General features: G+C 49.6%; 2 protein-coding genes across 4 annotated transcripts; one reads left to right on the top strand and one right to left on the bottom strand.

The window, feature by feature from the left end:
* Positions 1-766: 766 nt before the first annotated feature.
* On the bottom strand, positions 767-12598 carry LOC135520775 (tyrosine-protein phosphatase non-receptor type 3-like). Of its 2 annotated transcripts, none has more exons than XM_064946555.1 (26): positions 11775-12598; positions 9348-10450; positions 9019-9144; positions 8410-8452; positions 6338-6419; positions 6034-6078; positions 5879-5931; positions 5638-5755; positions 5438-5525; positions 5266-5354; positions 5122-5185; positions 4833-5035; positions 4613-4738; positions 4344-4505; positions 4144-4225; positions 3970-4047; positions 3830-3886; positions 3571-3727; positions 3315-3490; positions 3070-3160; positions 2806-2867; positions 2584-2730; positions 2028-2156; positions 1273-1418; positions 1048-1183; positions 767-913 (listed from the first exon to the last, which is right to left on the bottom strand). In XM_064946555.1, exons 2-26 carry the CDS (start codon positions 9414-9416, stop codon positions 815-817), a joined length of 2628 nt encoding a protein of 875 aa, XP_064802627.1. In that variant the 5' UTR covers positions 9417-10450; positions 11775-12598; the 3' UTR covers positions 767-814. The 2 variants fall into 2 exon arrangements, with proteins under 2 accessions (XP_064802627.1, XP_064802626.1); XM_064946554.1 differs by having other exon boundaries at positions 4144-4243; positions 11775-12596.
* LOC135520776 (serine/threonine-protein kinase Sgk1-like) lies at positions 4440-16762 on the top strand. Of its 2 annotated transcripts, XM_064946556.1 has the most exons (5): positions 4440-4525; positions 15451-15689; positions 15779-15980; positions 16086-16241; positions 16356-16762. In XM_064946556.1, exons 1-5 carry the CDS (start codon positions 4484-4486, stop codon positions 16503-16505), a joined length of 789 nt encoding a protein of 262 aa, XP_064802628.1. In that variant the 5' UTR covers positions 4440-4483; the 3' UTR covers positions 16506-16762. The 2 variants fall into 2 exon arrangements, with proteins under 2 accessions (XP_064802628.1, XP_064802629.1); XM_064946557.1 differs by having other exon boundaries at positions 16086-16447.
* Positions 16763-18541: the final 1779 nt, after the last annotated feature.

Here is an 18541-nt window from a genome sequence, read left to right as displayed (position 1 = left end):
GCTAGCCGTTGCCGAGCACTTAAGGCTCGTGGAGTGCTATGGCTCTAAGGCTACAGCTTAGCTGTCATCTCCTGTTAGCCTAGCGCTGGGGCAAGCAGTACTCTTCTCCTGTTAGCCTAGCATTGTGGCTGGCTGGCTAGCTGTCCCCCCCCCCCCCCCATCCTCCTGTTAGCCTAGTGCTGTGGCTAGCTGCCCCCCCCATCCTCCTGTTAGCCTAGTGCTGTGGCTAGCTGTCCCCCCCCCCCATCCTCCTGTTTGCCTAGTGCTGTGGCTAGCTGCCCCCCCCCCATCCTCCTGTTAGCCTAGTGCTGTGGCTAGCTGCCCCCCCCCCCCATCCTCCTGTTAGCCTAGTGCTGTGGCTAGCTGCCCCCCCCCCCCATCCTCCTGTTAGCCTAGTGCTGTGGCTAGCTGTCCCCCCCCCCCATCCTCCTGTTAGCCTAGTGCTGTGGCTAGCTGCCCCCCCCCATCCTCCTGTTAGCCTAGTGCTGTGGCTAGCTGTCCCCCCCCCCATCCTCCTGTTAGCCTAGTGCTGTGGCTAGCTGCCCCCCCCCCCCATCCTCCTGTTAGCCTAGTGCTGTGGCTAGCTGCCCCCCCCCATCCTCCTGTTAGCCTAGTGCTGTGGCTAGCGCCCCCCCCCCATCCTCCTGTTAGCCTAGTGCTGTGGCTAGCTGTCCCCCCCCCCATCCTCCTGTTAGCCTAGTGCTGTGGCTAGCTGCCCCCCCCCATCCTCCTGTTAGCCTAGTGCTGTGGCTAGCTGCCCCCCCCATCCTCCTGTTAGCCTAGTGCTGTGGCTAGCTGCCCCCCCATCCTCCTGTTAATGGTCCATTAGCAGTGCTGAGGGTGGTGCTGCAGAATACTCTCTTCTCTCTCTGTAGACACGCAGGATGGCCTCACACATAAACCGGAACTGACACTTGAACACAAACATAAAAACAGTCCAGTCACATACAAACATACCAAAGGAAGTTGCAGACATAGTCATTAGGGTTTCAATGCTGATCTTGGGAGGCGAGTAGCGAATGGTTAGACGTATAGGCGTGTGTGTACCGTGGTCTGGATCATCATGGCCCTCTGGTCTCGGAGCGTCCTGATGATGTCCAGAGGGAACACAGGTTGACCATTCTCCAACAGCGACAATGCCGTCTCCATGGTAATGAGAACACCTGTACGCCCAATCCCTGCGCTGCAATTATATCAACAACAAACATGAGGTGTTAAAAATCTTGTAACCCTAGTGTGTGTGTGTGTGTGTGTGTGTGTGTGTGTGTGTACCTGCAGTGCACCATAAGTGGTGTGTCTCCTGTCCTCCTCTCTCTAACAGAGGTGATGAACAGCAGGAAGTCTGAGGGGTCATCAGGTACACCATGGTCTGGCCATGCTACATACTGCAGGTGGGTCACAGAACGCTCCTCTCCCAGCTGGAGACACACACACGTATAGGAAAAACAGATGGAAAACAGTTGAGAGAACACACACTTTTTTCCCCTTCTGTTTCTCATCAAATATATTTTCATAAATTAAATGAACTTGGATATGTGATGATTGTAATGGGAGAGATGGATGAGATACAAGGAGAGAGAAACGTGTAGCGTGTAGGGTATGGTAACTCGTTAGTTACTGTGATGAGGGAGAGATGGAGGAGAGTAGAGTTAGATGGAGAAGGGAGAGATGAGGAGAGGGAGAGATGGAGGAGTGTGTTGTCCAGCCTGTGGTCCATGCAGGGATTAACTGACAGCCAGAGGAACCAATGGGTCTGCACAGCAGTGTAGTGTGTGTGTGTGTGTGTGTGTGTGTGTACTCTTTGGCAGGCTATTATTGTAAAGGAGAACATGTTCTATATTAACCTCTGTGTTGTAAAGGTAAATAATCAATGCCAATGGAAGCAGAAACACATGGAGCTGGATGGGGATAGTTTGGTCAATGATTCCTGTGGAGAACTCACATATGGCGCACACACACACATATATGGCACACCTCCTGTTATGTGAGGCAGGTCTTGTGTGAGGCAGGTCTTGTTTGTGTGTTACCTGTGTGTGTGTGAGGGTAAATTGGCGTGTGACGTAGGCCAGGTTGCATTCCTCAGAGTGGCAGCTGACCCTCAGGTACCCATAATCCCTCACTTCAGGAGGGTGTGGCCAGTACTGGTGGCACTTTGTCTGAAACACACACACATGATTGATTTTGATATTCATTAATATTGATTTACTATAGAGTCTAATCTTTAAGCTCTGAGAAATATTATTTTACTGAGCTGTGTTTCATATTTCTGAGTCAGTGCTTCACTCACTGTTCTACCAAACATCTCAGGACATTCTCAGGGCCAGTACTTATATTACATCAGGAGATGAGTGGAAACTGACTGTCTGCATGAATGTGTGTGTGTGAGAAAAACCAGAGCATTTGTGGAATATCAGCAAGACAATCAATCAGTGAGAGCTTCAGGTTACCAAGCAACAGGCAGGCAAAGATGCAGACAGCGACTCACAATGAGCCTGGGACCTTGGTGAACCTGTGTGTGCTGTACCCATTCTCATTCACTAAATGTGTTTCACTCTTTGAAAGAGAGAGCGCCCGTGTGCATACCCGTCCTCTCTCGGTGAGTGTGGTGAGCATGATGATGGTGTGTGTGTGTTGCTCCCACACACTCTGCCAGAAGTGAGTGCAGGTCTGAGGCAGCGGCCCTTGAGCTGCAATGTAGCGCAGACACACACCAGACCCTGGGGGCATCACCTGAGACACACACACAAATACAGCATCACTATACACAAACCAAAAAGGACAACACCAAACACAGTGTGTACTGACCGTGATGTGGCTTGCATTGATGTAGTCCTCTTGGTCCTGAAGTACCACTCTGGAGACGTCATCTGACAGAACAAAGAATTAGAGATGGAGTCAGAACCAGGGCCCTCCAGACCCACCCAAACCACCGTACCAGCTCAACAAACAAAGCACCAGTGTCCTGTCCTCCAGCTCCACAGATTCAGGACATTAGGGAAGATGGGTACACTGGCATGTCGAGTCACTCCTACTAGGACACACAGTGTGTGAGATGGTGTGTGTACTCACAGGGCAGCACGTCCTTGTATCTGTTCTTGTCTGTGTTCTCGGGGAGACGAGCGCAGGCTACTGACAGGCCAGGCTTCCTCATGTACAGGTTCTACAACACACACATCACCACCATCACTCACCATGCTCTTCTGTCTGGATTGTCAACAGCAGGTCTTATTGACAAGTTATTCCCAAAGTGCATCTGTTACATTTAACACAGAAGCAAGTCCCTTTCATAGTGTCGTTGTCTAACTAAAACACACCTCGAAGTGGAAGGTGAGAGTGCCTGTCTGGATTCCCCTCTCCAGTTGTTTCATGGACTCTTCAAGTGTCTGGCCTTGTTCTGATTGGCCAGGCAGAAGCAGTGGATCACTGTGTGATTGGCCAGTCAGAGACAGGGCAGAGGGAAACTGCAGCAGGGGGGCCACACGCCCTGGACCTAAACACACACACAGTGTGTTACCTGCATCAGTGTCTGATTAGCAGGCCCGTTCTCTTGCTCTCTCTAGTGTGTGTTACCTTTGCGTCGTATAAGCAGAGCCAGTTCTCTGGAGTGGGACTCTCTGCTGGCTCTTATAAACATGACCACCTGGTCATGCGTGTGTTCAGAGATGTCGCGACCGTTGATCAGCACGACCTGGTCACCTTCCAACAACCTTGGCACAACCCGCCCCGCCTACAATCAATTCATCAACAAGTCAAATCACATTGGATTAATCTAAAGTACTGTTAACAAATTCATTATCTACACAGGCAAACCAGAACACATGTCACTTACAGGGGAGTCAGGGTTGACCTGGGATATGGCCAGGGACATCTTCTGGTCCACACCACCCTGAGAAGAGGAACAGTCAGGGATACAGGAATGGTACCGCATGTAAGAGAGTAGGTGTGTGATAAATTGAAGGGGAGACTCACTTTGACATTGAAACCAAACTTTCCATCGTGATCAGGAGCGAGACGCACCAATAGCAGGTCGCCATCACCAAGAGCACGCTGCAACACACACAGAGTTTACTGAGTCTGGCGCACACACATGACATACTTTATCACAAATACTGGATCACTCCCTTGTCTGTCTGGGTAACTGACCTTGTCCCGGTAGTGAGAGGTGGCCTTAATGTCTTCGTCTCCTGTGCTGATGTCATCAACCTGCGACCATCCACCTCCTTGGCTGTGAGTGCCAGAAACACTGAGATAGATACTGTGTTCAGAACTGACTCCAACATGAGAATGTACTTTACACTGGTACACACACGGTATGAAATTGTGTGTTTGTGTGTGTGTCTGACCTGTGTGTAGGCGTGCCCTCCTGGCTGCCCCTGCTGCTGCTGAGGGAGACCCTGTAGGTGTAAAAGACATCCTCCCCCTCCGACATATCTCGCAGGTCATTGTTCAGCTCCACTGAGGAGGGGCGGGGTTTACGGGCGCCATGACGCACACGAGGACTCCGCCTAACAGAGAGAGAGAGAAGGTACGATGAAGTTACCCCTAGTCACAGCTACCCCTTACATGGTATCTCCTGCTGTAGCAGTGTGTGAGGCTGTGGTGTCGGTAGTACCAGTTGGGTGTGAGCGGGGGGGATCGGGACGGTAGGCTCTTGGTCTCCATGTGTTCTGATGAGGTGGATCCCCTCAGAGCTGGGTTCCACTCCATCCCACCCATCACTTTCTTACACACTGGACCACTGCAGAGGAGACGAGAGTGTGTGTGTGCAGATGAGTAAAAGAAAGATAGAAAGATAGTGTGTATGATATGTGTGTGTGTGTGTGTGTGCTTGCCTGTCTGTTTTGGTGCTGCCCAAGGCCCAGTGTTGTGGGAGCAGCTTGTTGTGTATCTGGGTTGCCAGGTTGGTGTGGTGTGGGCTACAGGTTGCCAGGTTGGTGTAGAAGAAGCAGTGATGGTCCACACATGACCTCCACAGGTTCTTACAGGCCCTGGGGCATGGCAGGACCAGGCTCACCACACAGTCCTGCGTCTCCCCCTGGAACACACACACAGGTTATGAAGACAACACTAAGGTCAGCAAATAGGAGAGCCGGGCGCAATTTTGAGCCAATCAGGACTCACATGTTTGCGTCTGAGCTGCATAAGGAAGCGTTTCCTCTTGAAGGATATCTTGATGATGTTCACCCTGCAGGAGACAATACACACTCAGGGTGTGTATTTGCGTGTGGTGTGTGTGTGTGTCTGATCAGAAGTCCAGGTGCTCACCAGGGGAAGAAACTGGAGCAAATCATGTTACAGAAGATAGCCACGCCCCCTGAGGCCAATCCCACCAATAGAGGGGAACTGTCAGAGTCCTGAGAGAAAGAAAGAGACGGAAACATGAGGGAGAAGAGGGAAGACGAGGGTGAGTCAGAGGGAGACATATGGAGGTACTTACCATGGCAGTGTGGAGCTCCACTCCATACATCTCCAGAGTTCTTGCTGTGTTGAGAAAACACAGCTCTGCCTCACTCTGCTTCAGCCCCCTGAAACAGCCCATGAGTAGGATAGGTTGGTATCAGCATTATGCTAACAGCTCCACCATGTCCTCTAGTAGGCCAGGGGGGTGCTGTACACATGCCTGGTGTGGGTGTGTACCTGTGCCCTGGGTACAGAGCCTCCACTCTAGACAGGAAGTCATCATCCTGCTCCGGGAGGAAGTGGCTTTTGGACAGGTAACCAGGGAGAAGGTCTGGGGAGTAGTCACCTAGCTCAGCTACAACACAGAGAGAGAAAGAGAGAGAGAAGGGGTGAGAGAGAGCAAGAGAAGGGGTGAAACAGATTGTTAAACCCCCAGACAGACAACACACTAAAAAGTCCAAAGAAGAGTGTAACTTACACTGCACAGCATAGGAGGCCAGTACTACAGCTGCACTCAGAGGACACTTCAACCTGCAGGACACACACACTTTCTCAATGTAACGTCACATTGTTTACACCACTAGGTGGAGTAAGAGGGAATGCATGTGTAGGTGGGAGCTCGTAGTGTCTGACCTGCCCTCTCTGATGTCACTCCTGATCTGGAGGAAGTACATATGTCTGAAGACACACAGGACAGTAGAGACTTATGATCTGAATCACACATGTACAGTACAAGCTAAAGACACACACACTCTCTCAACATAGTCTACAGGTACACACACACACAGGGGCTCTGAACCCAGGTCTCCCATAGGAGAACCCAACCTCTTGACCATTAGACCAAGAGGAAATTCCCTATTGGGCCAAAGGTTCCAGTGAATTTGAAGTGTCAGGCAGGACTAACTCATCACGAGGCCATGATCTCTCATGTCCATACCTGGTCTGGTCATGCTGTAGAGAGTTGGGATCTGAGATGAAGAATCGGACTCGGAGGGTCAGGTAGAATGGAGAGACAACTCCTGTAGGACAGAGACGCTGTTAGACACAGCCCAATGACCTCTGACCTTAATAATCCATCACCCCTGACCTTTTGACCCCCACAATCCCCTCACCCCTTCCACAGAATCCAATCTTATATTTATCATTTATCAAAATGCACACTGGACTAAACAGTAGGGCGTCACTGGGCTCAGGCTAAACAGTAGGGCGTCACTGGGCTCAGGCTAAACAGCAGGGCGTCACTGGGCTCAGGCTAAACAGCAGGGCGTCACTGGGCTAAACAGCAGGGCGTCACTGGGCTAAACAGCAGGGCGTCACTGGGCTAAACAGCAGGGCGTCACTGGGCTAAACAGCAGGGCGTCACTGGGCTCAGGCTAAACAGTAGGGCGTCACTGGGCTCAGGCTAAACAGTAGGGCGTCACTGGGCTCAGGCTAAACAGTAGGGCGTCACTGGGCTCAGGCTAAACAGTAGGGCGTCACTGGGCTCAGGCTAAACAGTAGGGCGTCACTGGGCTCAGGCTAAACAGTAGGGCGTCACTGGGCTCAGGCTAAACAGTAGGGCGTCACTGGGCTAAACAGTAGGGCGTCACTGGGCTCAGGCTAAACAGTAGGGCGTCACTGGGCTCAGGCTAAACAGTTGGGCGTCACTGGGCTCAGGCTAAACAGTAGGGCGTCACAGGGTCAGGCTAAACAGTAGGGCGTCACTGGGCTAAACAGCAGGGCGTCACTGGGCTAAACAGTTGGGCGTCACTGGGCTAAACAGCAGGGCGTCACTGGGCTAAACAGCAGGGCGTCACTGGGCTAAACAGCAGGGCGTCACTGGGCTAAACAGCAGGGCGTCACTGGGCTAAACAGCAGGGCGTCACTGGGCTAAACAGCAGGGCGTCACTGGGCTAAACAGCAGGGCGTCACTGGGCTAAACAGCAGGGCGTCACTGGGCTCAGGCTAAACAGTAGGGCGTCACTGGGCTCAGGCTAAACAGTAGGGCGTCACTGGGCTCAGGCTAAACAGTAGGGCGTCACTGGGCTCAGGCTAAACAGTAGGGCGTCACTGGGCTCAGGCTAAACAGTAGGGCGTCACTGGGCTCAGGCTAAACAGTAGGGCGTCACTGGGCTCAGGCTAAACAGTAGGGCGTCACTGGGCTAAACAGTAGGGCGTCACTGGGCTCAGGCTAAACAGTAGGGCGTCACTGGGCTCAGGCTAAACAGTTGGGCGTCACTGGGCTCAGGCTAAACAGTAGGGCGTCACAGGGTCAGGCTAAACAGTAGGGCGTCACTGGGCTAAACAGCAGGGCGTCACTGGGCTAAACAGTTGGGCGTCACTGGGCTAAACAGCAGGGCGTCACTGGGCTAAACAGCAGGGCGTCACTGGGCTAAACAGTTGGGCGTCACTGGGCTAAACAGTTGGGCGTCACTGGGCTAAACAGTAGGGCGTCACTGGGCTCAGGCTAAACAGTAGGGCGTCACTGGGCTCAGGCTAAACAGTAGGGCGTCACTGGGCTCAGGCTAAACAGTAGGGCGTCACTGGGCTAAACAGCAGGGCGTCACTGGGCTAAACAGCAGGGCGTCACTGGGCTCAGGCTAAACAGTAGGGCGTCACTGGGCTCAGGCTAAACAGTAGGGCGTCACTGGGCTCAGGCTAAACAGTAGGGCGTCACTGGGCTCAGGCTAAACAGTAGGGCGTCACTGGGCTCAGGCTAAACAGTAGGGCGTCACTGGGCTCAGGCTAAACAGTAGGGCGTCACTGGGCTCAGGCTAAACAGTAGGGCGTCACTGGGCTCAGGCTAAACAGTAGGGCGTCACTGGGCTCAGGCTAAACAGTAGGGCGTCACTGGGCTCAGGCTAAACAGTAGGGCGTCACTGGGCTCAGGCTAAACAGTAGGGCGTCACTGGGCTAAACAGTTGGGCGTCACTGGGCTCAGGCTAAACAGTAGGGCGTCACTGGGCTCAGGCTAAACAGTTGGGCGTCACTGGGCTCAGGCTAAACAGTTGGGCGTCACTGGGCTCTTACCTTTCAGCTGCTTCTTCAGTGGTTTGTTGGCCTCCAGCCACCTCTGCAAGACAAACTATGTTAATCAAAGACATGATGCTACATTCACCATATGTTGTGTGCGTTTTAGAGGATTTACTAAGTGTTAGTGTAGCTACTCACAGGAGAGTGTGTTTGAGCTGTGTTAGAGTAGCTACTCACAGGAGAGTGTGTTTGAGCTGTGTTAGTGTAGCTACTCACAGGAGAGTGTGTTTGAGCTGTGTTAGAGTAGCTACTCACAGGAGAGTGTGTTTGAGCTGTGTTAGTGTAGCTACTCACAGGAGAGTGTGTTTGAGCTGTGTTAGTGTAGCTACTCACAGGAGAGTGTGTTTGAGCTGTGTTAGTGTAGCTACTCACAGGAGAGTGTGTTTTAGCTGTGTTAGTGTAGCTACTCACAGGAGAGTGTGTTGGAGCTGTGTTAATGTAGCTACTCACAGGAGAGTGTGTTTGAGCTGTGTTAGTGTAGCTACTCACAGGAGAGTGTGTTTGAGCTGTGTTAGTGTAGCTACTCACAGGAGAGTGTGTTTGAGCTGTGTTAGTGTAGCTACTCACAGGAGAGTGTGTTTGAGCTGTGTTAGTGTAGCTACTCACAGGAGAGTGTGTTTGAGTGACGATGGTGGTGTTGGAGTCTCGTAGCTGCAGACTGAAGAAGTGTCTCTCCAGCAGACCCAGCTGGTTACACACCTGCTCCAGTAAAACCTCACCTGCATCCTGCTTCTGAGAGACGCAAAACACACCTTATACCGGGAGTCAGTCAGTGTGTGTGTGTGTGTGTGATATTGCAGTACAGTGTGGTTTGGTAAAGCCTTTCTAGTGAGTGTGATCTCCAGGTCAAGGTTGTGTATTGAGATCAATGGGAAGCTGAGATCTGAGTCTCCCGGTCTATCATTTCCACTCTACTCAGGACTGTGTGTACTCACGTTGACTGTAAAGGTCTGGATAGTGTTGTCCAGTAGTTGAACCAAACACAGTAGATCAGGTTTGGGCATGTCTGTTACCGCAGGTTACTCAACCTCTTACACACACACACACACACATACACATACGTCTATCAGAGTCCAAAATGTCCCCGCACAGCAGTATTCTAGAATATTGGACCATTGGCTTTCATACTTTTCTAATTCTCAATGCGGCTCAAGCTATTTCTCCAACTGTCAACACATTCAAATCAATAGAGGGACGCGTATGTGTAGCCGCGTTGGTTGGGAATGTTGGGGAGGTACCCGTTACGGCTGTGTGTTCCCCCCTGCAGACTGGTCTCAGAGCTGCGTTGGTTGGGAATGTTGGGGAGGTACCCGTTACGGCTGTGTGTTCCCCCCTGCAGACTGGTCTCAGAGCTGCGTTGTTTGGGAATGTTGGGCAGGTACCCGTTATGGCTGTGTGTTCCCCCCTGCAGACTGGTCTCAGAGCTGCGTTGGTTGGGAATGTTGGGGAGGTACCCGTTATGGCTGTGTGTTCCCCCTGCAGACTGGTCTCAGAGCTGCGTTGGTTGGGAATGTTGGGGAGGTACCCGTTATGGTTGTGTGTTCCCCCCTGCAGACTGGTCTCAGAGCTGCGTTGGTTGGGAATGTTGGGGAGGTACCCGTTATGGCTGTGTGTTCCCCCCTGCAGACTGGTCTCAGAGCTGCGTTGGTTGCGAATGTTGGGGAGGTACCCGTTATGGCTGTGTGTTCCCCCTGCAGACTGGTCTCAGAGCTGCGTTGGTTGCGAATGTTGGGGAGGTACCCGTTATGGCTGTGTGTCCCCCCTGCAGACTGGTCTCAGAGCTGCGTTGGTTGCGAATGTTGGGGAGGTACCCGTTATGGCTGTGTGTTCCCCCCTGCAGACTGGTCTCAGAGCTGCGTTGGTTGCGAATGTTGGGGAGGTACCCGTTATGGCTGTGTGTCCCCCCCGCAGACTGGTCTCAGAGCTGCGTAGCTATGTCACAATGGGACGTGGGACTGTCACGTCTCTGTGTCTTTGCACTCTGAATTACGCGTCACTCACACACACTGACACAACCCTCAGTCCATCTCTCCACAACCTGGGGAGAGATAACACACACACACACATCTTAATGAAACACCTCCAGACTCTGGAAACTGTGATGATATCTGCTCATCATCTGCAGTGAACAGCTCCTTTTCTACTTCACACACACACACAGTGAGTAATGTGTGTGTCTGAAGCAGTATCATGCTACAGTGAGTAATGTGTGTGTCTGAAGCAGTATCATGCTACAGTGAGTAATGTGTGTGTCTGAAGCAGAATTATGCTACAATGAGTAATGTGTGTGTCTGAAGCAGTATCATGCTACAATGAGTAATGTGTGTGTCTGAAGCAGTATTATGCTACAATGAGTAATGTGTGTGTCTGAAGCAGTATTATGCTACAATGAGTAATGCAGTGTGTATGTTGGTAATATATTATTATCTGTCCAGAGTCTGAACATGTCCTTTTTCCCCTGTTCTCTCCTCCGCCCTGTGCAGACTGCTGAATGATAAGAATGTTAAATATTGTCAGAGACAAGCTGGTCCATCCACAGGCCTAGGAACTGATCTCAGATCTACATGCACACACACAAGCTGGTGTTGTTTACACACCAGTTCTGCTGGGCATCAACCCACTAACCCATGCTTTTAATAACAGCTCTGTGTGTGTGTGTGTGTGTGTGTGTGTGTGTGTGTGTGTGTGTGTGTGTGTGTGTGTGTGTGTGTGTGTGTGTGTGTGTGTGTGTGCGCTTGTTAATGTAGGCTGAGGGGAGTGGGACAGGTCTTTTTGTAGGCCTCTCTCTCACACACACACACACACGTTAATGTTTGGACTCACTCTGAATACTTTGAATACATTACAGTGAGTAGAGCACTCTCTCACGCCTGATTTTCCATGATGATAATGACATTCACACCAGTTAAACTGAGCTGCCTAAACTATTTTAGGACAGAGTTTTTAGCCAAGTCTAGACTGTTGAGTGGGCAGTATTGGTATACAACATTGCCTATTTAAAATGTGTCAGCTAGGCCTGAGATTTGCACCTGGTTGCATTGGCGAACTTGTTTTCAGATGAGCAACGTCATCTCGGTTATCGATTAAACTAGTGTATCGCAATGATTAACACGGAGAATAAGAACCTACCATATAGTATATTGGACGTTATTTGAAACATACAGCCTCGACGTGAACTTTAAACTAAGTAGGCTCTATGAACGACCAACATAAACGTAGCCTAATGTTATAGGTTCTTCTGCTGCTACGCTCAACATGCCATTCAGCAACTTTAACGTTACTTCACTTCAGATATCAAGTTGATCCTGGAGGATTGTTATGAGAACACAGACAATCTAGCTCGAGAAGATCAGTTAAAATACCTCAGTAGTCCTGGATTTGGGAACTTTGTCATGTCCGTTGATACTACCGCTGTTAAAAACCTTGGAACTGGGCGCGTCGCGCGGGCAGGTGGAGGTAAATATCCGGAAAGAGATATTCCCGCTGCCCCGCCTCTTCACAATGCGCGCTCCCGCCTTGATGGATGCGTGTTCTGGTCCTCAACCACCCCCGCTGAAGCCTACAGCATATCATATTCTTTCATCAGAGGAATAATATATCATTGTCATCTGTTCACGCAGCCCTACAGAACTGTAGAGTGACACTCTGATTCACCAGAACAAGGGATGGAATATACTTTGAAAAAAAGCTCCACTTCCAGAGATGTGAAAGTGAAACTCGGTCTAGGTTCTTGGCTGGTCCGCAAAAGTGTGGAGTCCCTCCGGTTTTGTTCATTGGGACTACTTTGGGAACGAATCATTCTTTCCACCCTTCCTTGAAGTAGTCTATGTTACTTATTCAAATGAGAAAATGAATGGTGTCTCAGCATAGCTTCCACATGTCCCATCGTGAGGAGGTTCATCCATGGTCCATTCAGGGGCTCGCACCCTCTCTTAAAGCAGCGTCATCTCCTTGTCTCCTCTCCTATATCTCAATCGTCAAATGACTCCATCTCATTGTCTCTTCTCCTCGTTCATCTGTACTCATCCTTAAAGTCAGATATCTCCAGTTGTTCCATTCCAGGGCAGATGAAGAGAATGAAACCTGTCTAATTACATCCCCAATTAAAATGTGATTTTCTTATCCGATCGAGACAATCACATTACTATCAGTGTACCGGTCTGTGTCCTAACAGAATATGTTGTAATCCAATGTCAAACAGCCTGTAATTTACTCCCATAGAACCTCTCTGGGGTCCTGCTGCCATCTACAGGGAAGACGAGGTACTGCTGAAGCGGGTGTTCGTTATTTTTTTTCAATTCGTGGCGAATTAATTTGTGTAGACAACCAGGTGAGGGGGGATCCTACCTAATCAATGGCGTTAATTGATCAATCAAGTACAAGGGAGGAGCAAAAATCCACTGACACTCTGGCCCACCTCGGACAAGGGTGGGCAAACGTTTTGGTTCGAGGGCTGCACAGATTTTTTGGGGGGACTGATTTGTTTGTCAAAATCAATTTGCAGGCCAGAAAAGGGGGAGTTATTTGACAATATATAATGTAGGTCCATTCTAATTTATATAAATATATAGTATATAAATATATAGTGTAGGTCCATTATAATGCAAGCATGTGTTTTCAAAATGGCCAATGAGAGGAAGGTTAAATGTCAGAGGTCATAGATCAGGTCAATGTTGAGTGTGGTAAATCGACAGTAGTCATTCCTCCTCAGACAGGTCTATATAGCCTACAGTCTGTAGTGACTCTGAACAGAGTGTACCTGTATCTGGACCAAAGCAGATGAAGTCTGACCTTGACCTTTGTATCTTCCTGGGATAGTTTGGAAAACAGCATAGTCTGACGGTCACGCCCTGACCTTAGAGATCCACATTTATTCTCTATGTTTGGTTTGGGCAGGGTGTGACTCGGGTGGGAAAATCTATGTTTTCTAAAAAAAAAAAATATTGTTTTGCCGAGTGTGGTTCCCAATCAGAGGCAGCTGTCTATCGTTGTCTCTGATTGGGGATCATATATAAATTGTGATTTTCCGTTTAGGTTTTGTGGGGGTGTTATTTTCTGTTTAGTGTCTGTGCCTGAAAACGGAACTGTTCGTTTTCGGATTTGTTATTTTTTTTGTTTGAGTGTTTCTTGTAAATAAATATCATGAACACTTTCCACGCTGCGCTTTGGTCCACTCTTCTTTCCACCGACGACGAGCGTACCGAACACCCCACCAAAGAAGGACCAAGCAGCGTGGCCAGGAGGACTGGACATGGGAGGAAATCCTGGAGGGGGAAGGACCCTGGACATGGGCCGGGGAGTATCGCCGTCCAAGGGAGCAGATGGAGGCAGCGAGAGCGGAACGGCGGCTATACGAAGAGTTAGCTCAATGACTGAAGCACGAGAGGCAGCCCCCGCAATTTCTTTTTGGAGGCGGCACACGGGGAGATTGGCGGAGGTAGGGTTTAGACCTGAGCCAACTCCCCGTGCTTACCGTGGGGAGCATGTGACTGGTCACACACACACATTCCACAAAGCAGTAGCATTGTCTGTCCATGCATAGCTCTTACAAAGTTTTAGAAGGTTTTCCATTGATAGGAGCGTTGATTCGACAGTACACCCGGGGTGCGCGGGAGCCCCTGTCAGGATTTCGTGGATGAGTGACTTGAGCCCAATGCCCACACAATAATGTTGCCTACAGAGGTGCCTTTGACTCAATTAGGCCTACGTCAGAGAGGTCTTTTGACAGGAGCGCGTGTGTGATTGTTGTAAATAGCCTGCCTGCCGAGCGCGCGCTGTCAGTGGTGCTGAAATCTTCAAACCGCAGCCACCAGAGTTAAAGAACATGTAGTTACAACTGTTTTCATATTCTCATGTTTGAATGCTCGGTGGCCTATCACATTTTCTCACCAACTGCTATAATGCGTTATTATGGGGTTATAAAGAATTGTCAATAACAGGTACACTACATGACTAAAAGTATGTGGCCACCTGCTCCTCGAAGATCTCATTCCAAAATCATGGACATTAATATGGAGTTGGTCCTGCATTTGCTGCTATAACAGCCTCCACTCTTCTGGGAAGACGTTCTACTAGATGTTGGAAAATTTCTGCTGGGACTTTCTTCCATTCAGGCACAAGAGCATTAGTGAGGTCGGGCACTGATGTTGGGTAATTAGACCTGGCTCGCAGTCAGCGTTCTAATTCATCCCAAAAGTGTTCAATAGGGTTGAGGTCGGGGCTCTGTGCAGGCCAGTCAAGTTCTTCCACACCGATCTCGACAAACCACTTCTGTATGGACCTTGCATGGAGGCATTGTCATGCTGAAACAGGAATAGGGCTTTCCTCAAACTGTTGCCACAAAGTTGGAAGCACAGAATCGTCTAGAATGTCATTGTATGCTGTAGTGTTAAGATTTCCCTTTGCTAGAACTAAGGGGCCTAGCCCGAACCATGAAAAACAGCCCCACAACATTATGCCTCCTCCACCAAACTTTACAGTTGGCACTATGCATTGGAGCAGGTAGTGTTCTCCTGGCATCTGCCAAACCCAGATTTGTTCATTGCACTGCCAGATGGTGAAGCATGATTCATCACTCCAGAGAATGTGTTCCCAAGGCTCCAGAATCCAATGCTGGCGAGCTTTACACCACTCCAGCCGATGCTTTGCATTGGGCATGGTGATCTTATGTTTGTGAGGCTGCTCGGCCATGGAAACCCATTTCATGAAGCTCTTGACGAACAGTTCTTGTGCTGATGTTGCTTCCAGAGGCAGTTTGGAAATCGGTAATGAGTGTTGCAACCGAGGACGGATGATTTTTATGTGCTAAGCGCTTCAGCACTCGGTGGTCCCGTTCTGTGAGCTTGTGTGGCCTACCACTTCACGTCTGAGTCATTGTTGCTCCTAGACATTTCCACTTCACAATAACAGCCCTTACAGTTGACCGGGGCAGCTCTAGCAGGGCAGAAATTTGATGAACTGACTTGTTGGACAGGTGGCATCCATTCTATTTCCATTCCATTATATATATATATATATATATACTCTCTCTCCTTCCAGCAGAGACATGTGATGGTAGAGAGGAGTGTGTTGCTGAAGGGACTGCAGCATCCATTCCTGGTGGGGCTCCACTTCTCCTTCCAGACCTCTCACACTCTCTTCTTTGAACTGGACTACATCAATGGAGGGAAGTTGTTCTACCATCTCATCTCCAGAGGGAGGGAGCCCAGAGCCACATTCTACTCTGCAGAGATGGCCTCAGCCCTGGGCTACCTCCACTCCCTCAACATAGTCTACAGGTGCACACACACACACACACACACACACACACACACAATGAGAGAGCGCATTTTCCACAGTGATTTAACCCTCTGCACCCCCCCCTTAGAGACCTGAAGCCAGAGAACATCCTATTGGACAGTGGACGTCATGTGGTTGTGATGGATTTCGTGCTGTGTAAAGAGGGCATGTCTGTGGGTGGGACTATGGAAACCTTCTGTGGAACCCCTGAGTATCTGGCGCCAGAGGTGCTGTTAGGCCACACCTGGTGGGGGCTGGGGAGTGCACTTTATGAGATGCTTCATGGACTGGTGAGTGTTTCTCTTCTCTTTCAGCTACTTTTCAACTAGCATATTCTATCCACTGCACACTTATCTTGCTCCCTATTTCTTATTTTCTCTCTCTCTGTTCCTCAGCCCCCGTTCTACAGTCGCAGTAAGGCCGAGATGTTTGAGAACATCCTTCACGTCCCCTTCCAGCTCCATAGAAGTGTGTCCCAGTCTGCCCGGACTCTGCTACAGAACCTGCTGGAGAGAGACTGTACCAAACGCCTTGGGGGGGAATATGACCTTGTAAGCACCCCCCATTACCCCACCTGGCAGAGTGCTGACACATGCCTGCAAGACCACATACACACTCGCACCCATACACACATTGACGTGCTGTCTCACTTTGTTTGTTGACAGCTGCAGGGCTACACCTTCCTGTCCATCAACTGGGATGACCTGCTAGCCAGGAAAGTCCCTCCCCCATTCATTCCCAACCTGGTGTGTGTGTGTGTGTGTGTGTGTGTTTTTATATGGGCTATGGGTCAGTTTGGATCTGTGACTACCTGAATGTGTGTCTGGTCACGCGTTCCCTCCCTCTCTCTTTCAGTCTGGTCTGTGTGATGTGAGGTATTTTGACCCAGAGTTCACTCTTCTTCCAGCCCCCGCCTCCCTTGGTTTGAGTGACATGTTGGGAGACGTGGCCAATGGAGCCTTCCCAGGGTTCTCCTATATGTTTCCGGCTGAGGTTGGAGTCACAGAGCCCTGATATCATTCTAATATTTGTGTTTTGAATAAATTAAAATGCATTTATCAGATTGTTTATATCTCACAGAGAACGGAGGCTCAGGCCGGGTTAGAACCAGTGGTTAAATTGAACCGGAGCTACCTGGAGTCAGCCTCCTGCACCTTGGGTCAAAGGGAGAACCAGATGGAGCCTAGCTTCATCACATTACGGGTCAAAGAGAAAAGTAGGATTAGGGTAAGGGTTGTGGTTGAGGTGCTAGGGTTATGGTAAAGGTTGAGGTACGGCTTAAACCAGGATGTGATAAGAAGTGTGTGTGTAGAGCCAGCCCAGATGTGAGGTTACAGCTAGTTTAATACTTCTAAGATGATAAATTACATGATTAACAACGTCTGAAATAAGATTAACATTCAATTACATACCACAGATATTACATACTACAAATATGTCATATAAGAGCTGTTTCCTGGACTCAAAATGTTGCTCATTGGAGAATCACTTGGCTCAATTGGTGTCTGGGAAGCCGGTCCAACAGAAACAAAGTGCAACAATCAAACAGGTAACCAAGTCAACAGGAACATTTGGTTTCCCTCCATTTCCACCGGACTGACTGCAAAGAACTCTAGTCAGTGTGTGTGTACTCAGTAGCTGTTGAAGGTGGGGTAACTAGTCAGTGTGTGTGTACTCAGTAGCTGTTGAAGATAGGGTAACTCTAGTCAGTGTGTGTGTACTCAGTAGCTGTTGAAGGTAGGGTAACTCTAGTCAGTGTGTGTGTGTGTACTCAGTAGCTGTTGAAAGTGGGGTAACTCTAGTCAGTGTGTGTGTACTCAGTAGCTGTTGAAGGTGGGGTAACTCTAGTCAGTGTGTGTGTGTGTACTCAGTAGCTGTTGAAGGTGGGGTAACTCTAGTCAGTGTGTGTGTGTACTCAGTAGCTGTTGAAGGTGGGGTAACTAGTCAGTGTGTGTGTACTCAGTAGCTGTTGAAGGTGGGGTAACTCTAGTCAGTGTGTGTGTACTCAGTAGCTGTTGAAGGTAGGGTAACTCTAGTCAGTGTGTGTGTGTGTACTCAGTAGCTGTTGAAGGTGGGGTAACTCTAGTCAGTGTGTGTGTACTCAGTAGCTGTTGAAGGTGGGGTAACTCTAGTCAGTGTGTGTGTGTACTCAGTAGCTGTTGAAGGTAGGGTAACTCTAGTCAGTGTGTGTGTACTCAGTAGCTGTTGAAGGTAGGGTAACTCTAGTCAGTGTGTGTGTGTGTGTGTGTACTCAGTAGCTGTTGAAGGTGGGGTAACTCTAGTCAGTGTGTGTGTGTGTACTCAGTAGCTGTTGAAGGTGGGGTAACTCTAGTCAGTGTGTGTGTGTGTACTCAGTAGCTGTTGAAGGTGGGGTAACTCTAGTCAGTGTGTGTGTACTCAGTAGCTGTTGAAGGTGGGGTAACTCTAGTCAGTGTGTGTGTACTCAGTAGCTGTTGAAGGTGGGGTAACTCTAGTCAGTGTGTGTGTACTCAGTAGCTGTTGAAGGTAGGGTAACTCTAGTCAGTGTGTGTGTGTACTCAGTAGCTGTTGAAGGTAGGGTAACTCTAGTCAGTGTGTGTGTACTCAGTAGCTGTTGAAGGTAGGGTAACTCTAGTCAGTGTGTGTGTACTCAGTAGCTGTTGAAGGTAGGGTAACTCTAGTCAGTGTGTGTGTGTGTGTACTCAGTAGCTGTTGAAGGTAGGGTAACTCTAGTCAGTGTGTGTGTGTGTGTGTACTCAGTAGCTGTTGAAGGTAGGGTAACTCTAGTCAGTGTGTGTGTACTCAGTAGCTGTTGAAGGTAGGGTAACTCTAGTCAGTGTGTGTGTACTCAGTAGCTGTTGAAGGTAGGGTA

Source organism: Oncorhynchus masou, chromosome 29 (assembly GCF_036934945.1).
Source record: "Oncorhynchus masou masou isolate Uvic2021 chromosome 29, UVic_Omas_1.1, whole genome shotgun sequence".
Classification (NCBI taxonomy): domain Eukaryota; kingdom Metazoa; phylum Chordata; class Actinopteri; order Salmoniformes; family Salmonidae; genus Oncorhynchus; species Oncorhynchus masou.
The sequence above is the reverse complement of the archived record's forward strand: the minus strand, read 5'-3'. Positions and strand labels throughout refer to the sequence as shown.